Source organism: Acipenser ruthenus, chromosome 26 (genome assembly GCF_902713425.1).
Source record: "Acipenser ruthenus chromosome 26, fAciRut3.2 maternal haplotype, whole genome shotgun sequence".
In the NCBI taxonomy this organism is placed as follows: Eukaryota; Metazoa; Chordata; class Actinopteri; order Acipenseriformes; family Acipenseridae; genus Acipenser; species Acipenser ruthenus.
In genome coordinates this window covers 22,851,304-22,863,782 of record NC_081214.1, presented here as the reverse complement: position 1 = coordinate 22,863,782, position 12,479 = coordinate 22,851,304, and the positions used below count along the sequence as shown (strand labels likewise).

Below are 12,479 nucleotides of genomic sequence, written 5' to 3'. Positions count from 1 at the left end.
TATTATTATTATTATTATTATTATTATTATTATTATTATTATTATTATTATTATTATTATTATTATTATTATTATTATTATTAGTCCAGGTTTGTAAAAACATATAGCACAATATATGCTTAACAAGTGTGGAGTAGTGGTTAGGGCCCTGGACTCTTGACCGGAGGGTCGTGGGTTCAATCCCTGGTTGGGGACACTGCTGCTGTACCCTTGAGCAAGGTACTTTACCTAGATTGCTCCAGTAAAAACCCAACTGTATAAATGGGTAATTGTATGTAAAAACAATGTGATATCTTGTAACAATTGTAAGTCGCCCTGGACAAGGGCGTCTGCTAAGAAATAAATAATAATAATAACAAAGAGGTGTCATGAATATCGGGTTGGTTTTATTAGAACTAACTGTTCTAATAAAACACAAACACAAACGTAATGAGACAGTAAAAGCAGAAGGAAATGAAGTTTGAACGCTTCAGATACTTCCACTCATCTACTGCCATTATTCAACGCGCTACAACACAAGTAAACTCGCCAAAAGGCCTCACATATATATTATATAAGAAAACAGCAGGTTGGTCTTTCATAAGACTGTAATTCAAAATTCCTTCACTGCAAAATTCTAAAGCTGCGGTCCACACTTTTAAAGGAATCGAATTGCAGGGGTTTAAATACTGCATGCTGGGTGCCCGTAAGAAACCATTAAGAGCGTGTTTTAATTCACACATCTCTTGTTGATCAGCAGTAAGTGGTTTGGAATTTTCAGCAGGTAACACAGAGTTTAGTTGCAGGATTTGCTTACCAAAAAAGCAATGCTGCCCTCTACTGCACGCATGGGGAAGCTCTGCTTGGAACACACAATTACCGGTTTGTAACTGGATCCACAGCGGGAACATAACCAGTGATTCTGTCATTTATATGACTGCCTTAGTTGATATAGCACTGGCATTATTACTGCAACAGTAATGCTTCATTTGGATGTGCATTCATAAGAGCTGCAGCTTTCATGAAAGTTTTAGTAAACAGATAAGCTGGTCTGAGCACGAGAGTTCCTTCTCTCTGCGCAGATCTTGTGCATTTATCACTTCCTTTCAATCATCTCTTCCCTTTCTTCACTTTCATTTATTTCTTCCAGTTCTTTTTGTCTTTCTTTTCCCCTTTCTGTTTCTTGCTGTCTTTTTTCTTTTCTTTTTTCTTCTTGTCTTTCTTCTCCGTTTTCTCTTTTTTCTTCTTCTCTTTCTTCTCTGTTTTCTCTTTTTTCTTCTCTTTCTTCTCCGTTTTCTCTTTTTCCTTCTTCTCTTTCTTCTCTGTTTTCTCTTTTTTCTTCTTGTCTTTCTTCTCCGTTTTCTCTTTTTTCTTCTCTTTCTTCTCTGTTTTCTCTTTTTTCTTCTTCTCTTTCTTCTCCGTTTTCTCTTTTTCCTTCTTCTCTTTCTTCTCTGTTTTCTCTTTTTTCTTCTTCTCTTTCTTCTCCGTTTTCTCTTTTTCCTTCTTCTCTTTCTTCTCTGTTTTCTCTTTTTTCTTCTTGTCTTTCTTCTCCGTTTTCTCTTTTTTCTTCTCTTTCTTCTCTGTTTTCTCTTTTTTCTTCTTCACTTTCTTCTCCGTTTTCTCTTTTTTCTTCTTGTCTTTCTCTGTTTTCTCTTTTTTCTTCTTGTCTTTCTCTGTTTTCTCTTTTTTCTTCTTGTCTTTCTTCTCTGTGTTTTCTTCCTTCTCATTTTCCTCCTTTTCTTCTTTTTCTTTCTTCTTTTCTTTCTTCTCTTTCTTTTTTTTCTTTTCTTTTTTTCCCTCCTTTTCTTTGTCTCCTGTTCAATGTAAAAAAGGGTTTAAAAACCCATGCAATTCAATATAACATTATTATTATTATTATTATTATTATTATTATTATTATTATTATTATTATTATTATTAATAATACTATCTTATTACTACATTTCTTAATACGGAATTATACATATCTTGAATTTGACAATGTCGTTTTCTGTGACCTACCTGTGGCTTTTTCCACTACAGCGCCTCCCTGTTCCTCTCCCTCTCCTCCTGTTTCTGTTTCTACACCCCCCTCTTCCCCCTCTCCCCCTTCCTCTTCTCCCCTCTCTCTCTTTTTCATCTCCTCCTCTTTCCTCTCTCTCTTTAATTGGGCACCAATTTCTTCATCCTCCTCCTCTTTCCTTCTCTTCTTTCTCTTGTATCTGTGAACAGTTCAAGGCAGAGGCTCACTCACACTTTGTTTAATGTGTATCCTACTCTAGCCTGACTCTGTGCTTGAGATGAACCCTCTCTGTACCATTTCGGATTTCATAAACGTCAATCAAAGTCACCCTTTACCATCCCTTCCTTGTGCGAAGTGCTCGGGCTAAAATGAATACAAACCTGTTTATTAAAGCAGGTTTCAATGATGTTTAAAAGCACTTACACACATTTGTACCACAACACCAGTCCCAGTACCAAGGCTAGACCGACAGCCGTACAGCTGACAACTCCCCATTTAGCAAGGATTGGACTGCCGGGAAACACTGCAAGGAAGGAGAACACACTGATCAGCTTTATAAACTGTTTAGTACCTTAACATAACTGGAACATCAATGTTATAGGGCCCCGTACGCAAAGCTCCCGAGAAACATTTTGAAACTTGACTGTTGACTGACTCGAAGCCAACCGCTTTGTGGATATCCAGCTTTATTTGATCAAAACACACAAAATATATTGGAACAGGCAGTGATGTGGGATACACTGCTGTTACGGGTTCTGTCCCCTGTCAGTGAGATGAGGATAAAAGATCCAACTTAGAACCCTGAGCATCCCTAGGGGCATAATGTTAAACACGATGTCAAATAAAAATTACAATAAACAGCAGTGGACATAAAGTATATCGACTGTGGTTGATCAGTGGGCAGCAGTGTAGAGTAGTGGTTAGGGCTCTGGACTCTTGACTGGAGGATCGTGGGTTCAATCCCCGGTGGGGGACACTGCTGCTGTACCCTTGAGCAAGGTACTTTACCTAGATTGCTCCAGTAAAAAAAAAACCCAACTGTATAAATGGGTAATTGTATCTAAAAATAATGTGATATCTTCTAACAATTGTAAGTCGCCCTGGATAAGGGCGTCTGCTAAGAAATAAATAATAATAATAATCAGTCTTGTGAGGCTGAGAGACAGCCCTTTAAAGTAAAAGTGTGTGTTGCATATTGCAGGTGGCTCTAATTTATTGTCTAATCCCTGTCCGTCGTTTTGATAAAGCAGGTCCTGTCGATGGGAATGCGTGGACACTACATGGTCCCTGAGTGCCGTCACCCACCTCTGTTCCAGTCAATAGTGATCAGTCCTATTGTCGTCTTGCTCGGGTCAGAGCTGCCCTTAGCAATGGTGTCTCGATTGTGCCGCACTGCAACAGGCACAAGAAACAAGTGGTGAACTTTACAGTACGAAATCATACCAGCACTCCCGAGGTCTCAGCTGCTCCTTTAACAAACACGCACATGTTAAGGCTGAACACAAATATATTGTGAGATGACGTAATGTCAATATACAGTATATTAGGTAAGATTTACTGGCTGCAGTATTAGAGGGAAAAAAAAACCATGTGGCGTTTGCTCTTGTGGTTTGTGATGTCATGCACCCCTCAATGGAATTATCTATCTTTCTCTCTGTATGATTCCTGTAATTCAATTCCAGTGGGCGTGTCTCTGATCAGCCCCCTTTATTCAGGTCTGCAGTGATCAGTCCAGATGTGGAGGCTGGGGCTGCAGGACCTGATCTCTCAGCAGGCTCTTTACATCTGTAATGAGCACACAAGCTAAGAAAGGACTTTCATTTGAATTGATTCAACCCACAGCTTCTTTAAAATGACCAGGCACTCACCAGCACCCGTCCCGGTGTGTTGCACTGGGGGGTACCCTGCCGTTCTCAAGACCCCTGCTGGCAGGAGGTTCCACTTGGGTATCGGGGCTGAGGTTCAGAAAGAATTCAAGCTTTATGTTAAGGGTGCTTTTGTTGCACAATAAAACAATACAAAACATGAAATATACCTTGGGCAGCAGTGTGAAGTAGTGGTTAGGGCTCTGGACTCTTGACCGGAGGGTTGTGGGTTCAATCCCCAGTGGGGGACACTGCTGTTGTACCCTTGAGCAAGGTACTTTACCTAGATTGCTCCAGTAAAAACCCAACTGTATAAATGGGTAATTGTATGTAAAATAATGTGATATCTGTATAATGTGAAATAATGTATAATGTGATATCTTGTAACAATTGTAAGTTGCCCTGGATAAGGGCGTCTGCTAAGAAATAAATAATAATAATAATAATAATAATACCTAGAGGTATTTGTGTACTATAAATAGCTATGAAAAATAATTACCTTGATATAAAATGTCGTAAATGCCTGCAGATGCATAAAAGTATAACTGTAAAAATTAAAACCTGGATATAGTTTTCTTTATTCCTATAGTAAAGGTGCTTCACTATTCTGTAAAGTACTTTATATCTTAAATAACACTTTTGACTGTAAACCTACAAACTGAACTGTTATTTCTATTAAACACATGGATTATTATTATTATTATTATTATTATTATTATTATTATTATTTAACAATCTTAATATTTGTATGTATAAATAATCATGTATCTGAATTCGCCACCAGAGGGCGCTATGGTTAAACAAATACCAGAACAGCCTTCGTGCTTCCAGTCTGACTGCGCTTACCAGCACAAGCCGGCTGACCCACGCTAACAAACAGACAGACGACACATAGCGACCTCCACTCGCTGCTTATTCCAAAACACATCTCGACGAGCCGCGACTGTGACTGACCAACCGAGGCCTGTCCGTTTCCATCTAGCCCATAATATCGAGGGGGGCGGTGCGTCTTCAAAGACAAAAAACAATGTAATGGACAACAAAACGTGTGGGGTGTGTACAATGACGTCACACCATTGTGTGATGACGTCTTTTTTAAAACAATGCAGCACTAAGTGTGACGACAGCAGACGGCAATTTAATATTCGTGAAATTTAAACGTGTATATTAAAATATAATATAGCCTCTATTAAAATAAAACGAAAATGCGAAAATAAATAAATAACATTTCAAACGCCACTCGAATCTGTTTGCTAATAGTGGTTTCCCAGGATAGGATTACGTTTTTACTCCAGTTAATCATTATTATTATTATTATTATTATTATTATTATTATTATTATTATTATGTCAAATAAAAAGTTGTGCCAATGTTTCTGTACTGGAATATTATTATAAATACACACATATATTGTTATTATTTGTTTTATTTAGCAGACACCTTTATCCAAAGCGATTTACAGAGACTAGGGTGTGTGAACTATGCATCATATGCATTTGAACCCGGGATCTCCTGGTTAAAAACTCTTTTCTTTAACCACTGGACCACACCGCCTCCTTTAGATCCCCCACCTACTGTCCCAAACACCTGCTGCCCACCTCATTGTACAGCAGCACAGAAATAACAAGGTGCAATGTGAAGGGTGTGTCACAGCAAGGCAAAGGGAGAGACTCAGCTGAAGGAATCCTGGCAGACTGACTCACTTAACGTACAGAGAGATATACTGGATCGCTCTCCGGCTTGAGTCAGTTCCTGTCTGCTGTTTATCCTCCTTACACTTCCTGTAGACCTTTCAGCTTCAACAATGGCTGTGCCATCTTCACACTGCAGTGCAGCCTCTTTCAGGCTTGTTATTTTCTTTAACAACATCACATAATCATTTTCTTAAGGGCACTCCCGGAATCAAGTTATTTTTGACCTGCTGGGATTTTCCAGTGGCTAGATCATTAAATAAAGCCCTTGTTATCCTGCTAGAAACAAATGTCTGGGGTCAAGGAGAGTTCATTCCGGTTGGGATTGGGAGTTTTACTGTAAATTAATGAATCAATTAATGTATTGCACCACTCTGCAGTGTACTGTACTGTACTCCAAATGCATTGTGCTGCCTTGTCTGGTAATTCTGTGATCTGCTTCCGGTCCGAATGCACTGTGATCATCTGCATTTGTACACGATTAAAGGAAACGGTATCTATTAGATAGATAGATAGATAGATAGATAGATAGAAAAACAAAGTTTCTTCCAAAAAATCTATTTTTTATTCGCAGTAAAATTCTTCAAACGATGTTAGTAGATCTTCCTATCAGTAACTTTTTTGTTCAGGTGCAAAACCAGGCTTTTTAGAAATGTTATTTAACTTAAAGGCAAATACATTTCAATAGCATAACTTGCATAGCTTACCGGAACCCCCTTTTTATTCTTGTGCCATTCCATATCCCACGATGCTCATTGACATGCTTGCTAATTGTGCAATGTTCTGTGTGCTGTGTGTTGTGCATCGTGATGTACTGTATGTTACACAATACAACAGTTCAACTTTTTGTTCTTTGCTAAAACGCGTGGTGTGTTGTTTTTTTTTTAAACCAATTGGGTGGCTGCCCAGGGCCCCTCAGCCTCTCGTGGGGGGGCTTTTGAATGACAGCCCCTAGATGGGATTTGTTTTTCCACTTGTGTTACACAGACAGCTGGGACTCTTATCGGGACTCCGCTGCCTCGGGGTTGAGGCACAGAGGACAACACAGTGCAGCCTTCCACTTGCTTTTAATCCTAACACGTTTTTATGTTTGTTTTGCTTACTGTTTCCCTCTCTTACATGGCAATACATGTAACCCTTTGATCTAGTCTACAAATGAAAAAAAAACAATGGTATAAATACAATTTGAATCAGTTGACCCCATCAGCAGTCTTTCTCCAGTATTTAAATGCGTTCTTTTTAATTGGAAGTGCTTTATTAGAATGTTAACAAATATTTTGTTGTGTTTTAATAACATAGTTATAAATGACTAATACAAAATACAGTTGTCTGTAGAAAATGCCTCTAAACAAAGTAAAAACCTCTTTTACTGGTATGATCAATTTGAGTGTGTGTCTAATACTGTCTTGTTTTCCAGTTAACAATATGCAATCAAACCGCCCTTGCTAGCTTAGCTTAAAAGAAAGTTAATGCACTTTATCTGCTGCTCATGCTCAGCGTGAGTGTATTAATAGCAAGCCTTGTATTGAAATTCTGAAGGTGGTTGATGTAAGGGCAGGCTTGATTAGAGCTGAGAGGAGCACAGGAAGCGTTTGTTACCCCTGTCTGAAATCCCATGCTTTTTCTGTGCAGCGAGCCAAGCAGACCACTGCCTCCCACGTCTCAGACCTCCTCTCTTACCTACGGTTCCTTTAACCGGCAGGCTAGGCTGCATCATTGTCCTGTAGTACAGGGCTAAGGACTGGGACGCACTAAGTTACAGTCCCTGTCTCCAGGGCGACTGGTGAGCAGTGTCAAAGTGGAAACCCCAGCGTCCCTCCACTCCGGTTCAGGTTGCGGTGCAGGCAGAGTCCTGGTTGTTGCAGACCACGGCCAGGCTGCAGTTGAGCCGTTTGCGCGGCACCAGTGAGATCGTGGAGAAGCGCGGTTTCTTGGAGCAGGCGCTCACCAGCTTGGCACGGTAGTGATCCCCAGCCAGGAAGTACAGGACGGGGTCTATGCAGCTGTTGACGCTGGCTAGGGGCCGGGTGATCTTGTAGGCGAAGTTGACATAGTTGAGAGACATGCAGTCGGCGTCCAGCACGCGGAAGGTGTAGTAGAGGGTGCGTGTGATGTGGAAGGGGACGAAGCAGAGGGCGAAGACCACCAGGACCACGATGATCAGCTTGATAGACTTCCTCCGGGAACTGGGTACACCCTGCTGGCGGGACTGTAGCCCCGCCCTGGGCTGGCACAGCGTCCGGGCCATCTGGCAGTAGCAGACCACAATCACCAGGAACGGGAGGCCGAACAGTAGGGTCATAACTGCTGAGCTGTAGCTGACGTACTGATCGAAATCTTCCGGACGCGTTGTGTCGTGACACATCGTGTCGTTGTCCCTGGTGCTGATGGTCACAAAGATCAGATTGGGGATAAGGCACACCGTCACGGCACCCCACACTAGGAAACACACCACGTGGGCATGGCGTACTTTAACCAGCTTGAGGAAGCGGATGGGGTGGCAGATGCCCAGGTAGCGATGCACGCTGATGCAGGTGAGGAACAGGATGCTGCAGTACAGGTTGGTGTAAAACAGGAAGCGCACGATCTTGCACATCCACTCCCCAAAGGGCCAGTCGCTCCGGTTGCCGTAGTAATACACCAGCGTGGGCAGCGAGAGCACGTACAGCGTGTCCGAGACGGCCAGGTGGAACATGTACACGGTGCTGGGCTTCCACGGGCGCATCTTACACAGGAACATCCACAGAGCCACGGAGTTCAGCACCAGCCCCACCACACACACTATCCCGTATGAAAGCGGCAGCAGGATGTATTTAAACTCCTCGTTGAAGCGGCAGCTGTCGTTAGCGGTGTAGAGTGGCTTGTCCATCTTATTTGTAGCTTTTTATATTGTTCCTGTTCCTTTATAAAACGAACACCTGTAGTAAAAATAAATACATAAATAAATAAATTCTTAAATAGTGTGTTTACAGTACACGTGAACAATTGGCAATGCCTCGATTATTTAACGGTTCTGACGAAGGTAAAGCAAGTACAATCAGCAAGCTGGAACATTATTTTCTTTGACTTCTTGAGCCGCAGATCATCTCCCACGGCTGGGCGTCCCAGCCCTGTTCAGACCGTGAGCGCCGGCTCAACCTTCAACAAGCAAAGGAGCTCGCCAAGAATGCGAGTCCAAAGACCATGACACGAAATATAAACTAGCCAGGTACAGCCCTGTAAAGAACAAGACATCTAGACACCTTTACAATTCCAGGTTTCCTTTTTAAAACATACATAAATTAAGAATGCACTGAACGTTCCTAGAAAACAATCCATATTAACTTTGGCGTCGGTTTTCAGGGAGTTTCCTGATCCGCTTGTGGTTCTGTTAAAGTGTTTGTGTGTGTCTTGCAATTTGTTCTCTGGCATAATAGCCTACAGAACGCATGTTCTTACAGTAGAATACAAACTTCTACTTCCATACCGCGCGAGTCACCGTGGCGGGTTCGCGGTATTAGGAAAGCTGTCCGCATTGATCTGGTTTAGGATGAGCGTAGTATTCCTGGGGGAAAAAACTGCAGGTAGTGCGTGTTTGTCAAGCATAAAGCTTATACACTGACTTTCTTTCTTTCTTTCTTTCTTTCTTTCTTTCTTTCTTTCTTTCTTTCTATCTTTCTTTCTTTCTTTTAAAATAATAACGGTTTATAGCCTATATGACAAATAAGCATAATAGTTAATTTAAATGAACTAAATATTGAAATACAATTCAATACAAAAAGAAGTCGATCATCACTAATGAAAGCGATACAAATACAATGCTGTTTGTAAAAGCACCCTAGAAAAGAAACCACAATAAGCACCCATACAACTCTTCTTCGTTCTTCAGAATAGAAGGATTATTGTAGGCTACTATTTAATCTATCAAAACAGAATATAACTCAACAATCAATTTCGAATTTCCAATATTGTTCATCACAGTATGTGTTTTTGAAATCTGTATTATCCTATACAAACACAATAAAAAATCTCTTTATTTCACTGTACAATTCTAACACAGTCAATTGTACAAATACAAAGTCTGCTAGCAGTTTACTATGAGTCTGCTTGTTGTTTTTTTAAACCAGCTTTGTAACAAACAGGAAAACCATTATGCAGTACACATTAACTAACTAAGTGACTAAGCAAGTTGCAAAACTCATTCACAGTGCACTAAAATACTCCCCCCTCACACCTGGGATGGTGAAAACCACAAGCTAGTACTGTATCTGTCAAGAGGAGAGAATTCCACAATGCAGATGTTAAGTTAGCTAGCCTCCTCACCACAATCATTCATGCCTCTTAGCATATCTATCGATCGAGAGAGAAAGAGAGAGAGAGAGAGAGAGAGAGAGAGAGAGAGAGAGAGAGAGAGAGAGAGAGAGAGAGAGAGAGAGAGAGAGAGAGAGAGAGAGAGAGAGAGAGAGAGAGGCTGTAGGAACTCACACTCTCTTTCCTGTGCTGTGTGTAGGTCCCCTGGTTCATGCTCTGTGCAGTGTGCAGTCAGTGTGTGGCTGTGATAAGCAGTTATTACTCAGACTGGCTGGGGTGTGGGCAGGATCAGGAAAGGGGGCTTGTAAAACATGATTGCATTGTGAAAGAAGGAACCCCGCCCCTCCAGCCCCTCTCTACACTGAGTTCTGGCTTCAGTCTCTCTCTCTGACTCTCTCTCTCACTCTCACTGGTCTGTGAATAGTCAGTCATATGATCCATAGCTCTTATTCACAGCGCTCTTAACTTGATATTCATGAAACCGTCTGGACAGCAGCTGAGAGCTTTATTTGATCTGATTTAAAAACAAACATTATTTTAATAATTCATGTTTTGTTAAGGCGTTGTGCGGATTTCTTGCATTGTTTTAACACAAATCGTACGAATATGAATGGTTAAAATAACGTATAGATATTTTTGTGCAGTACATGATCAGAACTCGGAACTCGGAATTCAGAAAATCTCTGAAACCGAATTGAAAACTATCCTATACGAGACTGGGCTATAGACTTGCAGCTCACTTCTTTGCAAGGCAAGAAAAACTTGTGACCCTTGTTGTGAGTGTACTGAATACTAATAAAGTCCCCTTGAGCTGTGCTCTTTGTACGTAACCTTGGGGATACCTACCTGACCTAAATTCACAGGCTGCAGAAAAAATAGTGAGGGCTACTTGTACTGCATGCCATAAACAGACTGATTGGTGTATGGACCAGCTGATAAACTGTAGAGAAGGACAGGGAGGGACTTTACTTCAATGCAGGGTGAAGCCCAGGTGAACCAAACACACCTGTGATGCCGGGAATTGGATTCCGGAGGATCTGCCTGTCCTGCGAGGCGGTCCGATGGGAATAAAGAAAGAGTCTTACTTGATTCACAGGTAGATGGGCGTCCTACGTGATGCAGAAAAGATCTTGTTTTTCTGTGTCTGCAGCAGCAAGGCAGGATGCCGCCTGCCCACTTCGGTAGCTGAATGCTCTGTGTGAAGAGGCTAAAACGAAATGCGGTAACACCACTGATTGACCTACATTGTTTTATCATGTAATGTGGTCATAGCTACAAAAACGATCTCATAGTTAGAGCTAAACCACAAAAATAAGGTGTTGCTATTCTGGCTTGCTGAACGCCAGTGAGAAGAGAGAGACGCTGTCCACTCGAGGAAGGACAGGAACTGAATAAAGTCAAATAAATACTCAAATGAAAAAAAAGACAGCGGTGTGCCATCATCCTGCGATCGCTCCCAGATTTCATATCAAGCTCCTCCGCTTGTTGACTGACACTCGAGGCTCTCGAACCGATCGGCGAAAGAAACAATCACTGATTTCCAGAACACACTTCATGATTATTTTTCCTTAAAGCATCTCGAACCTGATATAGAGTAAGCCTATATATTAAGAAAGGCATAACTGTTTAAAGTGTAAGTCATATATGACTTAATGCATATAAACATGATAAGTGCTTATGTTGTATTAACCTGGTCACTCAATAACAGGAATAACTGAATATACATTTATAAGAATATCTGGATGATTTAATATGTGTATAAGGATATTGTGTTGAATTAATACATGTAACTCCTCAAGGGTTTTTAACTTAAGTACGCGCTTCTCGTTATTTACCTATACATGACATGAATGAATACAATTAAATGGCCATTTACTACCGTTCAAGACTCAAACAAGCCTAAACATCTGCTGAAATAAAAACACTGTTAATGCTGAAATGAACAATGCTGAAGTGTTTCTTCATAGCAGCTTCAGCGGGATAAGACTGCAGTTACCATTACGCTTGCTGTTCTCCTGCGATGTTCCAGTCTCTGCTCAGCGTGCTGTGAGTTTTGCTGTGTCTCTGGAATGTGCGTGGGATTAGCTGTAACAGTCCGTTACTGTGCAGGGTGAGTAATCACTCTGGAGAATTCATATTGTAAAAACCCCGAACAACTTCCTGCTGTCCACTTTCCCTATCTCTCCTGTATTCCCCTCTCACCACTTTTCACTCTCATCCCTAAAACTCACTTCTGACCTCCCTCTCTCTCACCCTGCTATCTTCCCCAGTCTGTCTCTCTTACTAAAACCCAGTAGCAGCCCCACCAGGAAACCACAGCTACTGTATTGCACATAGAAGTAATTCACAATATCCTGACTGTTTACAAATGCATATTTTTCTAGTAGCACTAAAAGGAACTAAGACATGTGCTCAGCATTTTTTTGGACAAATGCATGAAACAGACTTTCAAATCTGCAGAAGAACCCTCCTATCTTTTTTAACAGGAAGTGGTGTATTCAAGGTTCACTCAACTGTTTTTTTCTATTCAACTCTATTCGTGGAGATAAGGCATTCATTAGCATGTAGTGGGACGAACTGCAACAAGTGTATACTGCAGCACTGTCAATAGGAAGCAGATTGATGGTTATCAATTTCAACCTACAGTAAAAA

At 41.2% G+C, this 12,479-nt stretch overlaps 1 protein-coding gene across 6 annotated transcripts; it reads right to left on the bottom strand.

Annotated features, from left to right (window-relative positions):
* Positions 1-1,665: 1,665 nt before the first annotated feature.
* Positions 1,666-12,116, bottom strand: LOC117412155 (P2Y purinoceptor 4-like). Of its 6 annotated transcripts, none has more exons than XR_009308980.1 (6): positions 11,824-12,116; positions 6,245-8,455; positions 3,850-3,936; positions 3,287-3,373; positions 2,405-2,504; positions 1,666-1,793 (listed from the first exon to the last, which is right to left on the bottom strand). XR_009308980.1 is itself a non-coding variant. In XM_059001490.1 (2 exons), exon 2 carries the CDS (start codon positions 8,404-8,406, stop codon positions 7,366-7,368), a length of 1,041 nt encoding a protein of 346 aa, XP_058857473.1. In that variant the 5' UTR covers positions 8,407-8,455; positions 11,824-12,116; the 3' UTR covers positions 5,263-7,365. The 6 variants fall into 6 exon arrangements, 1 of the variants encoding a protein (XP_058857473.1); XR_009308981.1 differs by lacking the exon at positions 11,824-12,116 and adding an exon at positions 10,002-10,063; XR_009308983.1 differs by lacking the exon at positions 3,287-3,373.
* Between the last annotated feature and the right edge of the window lie 363 nt (positions 12,117-12,479).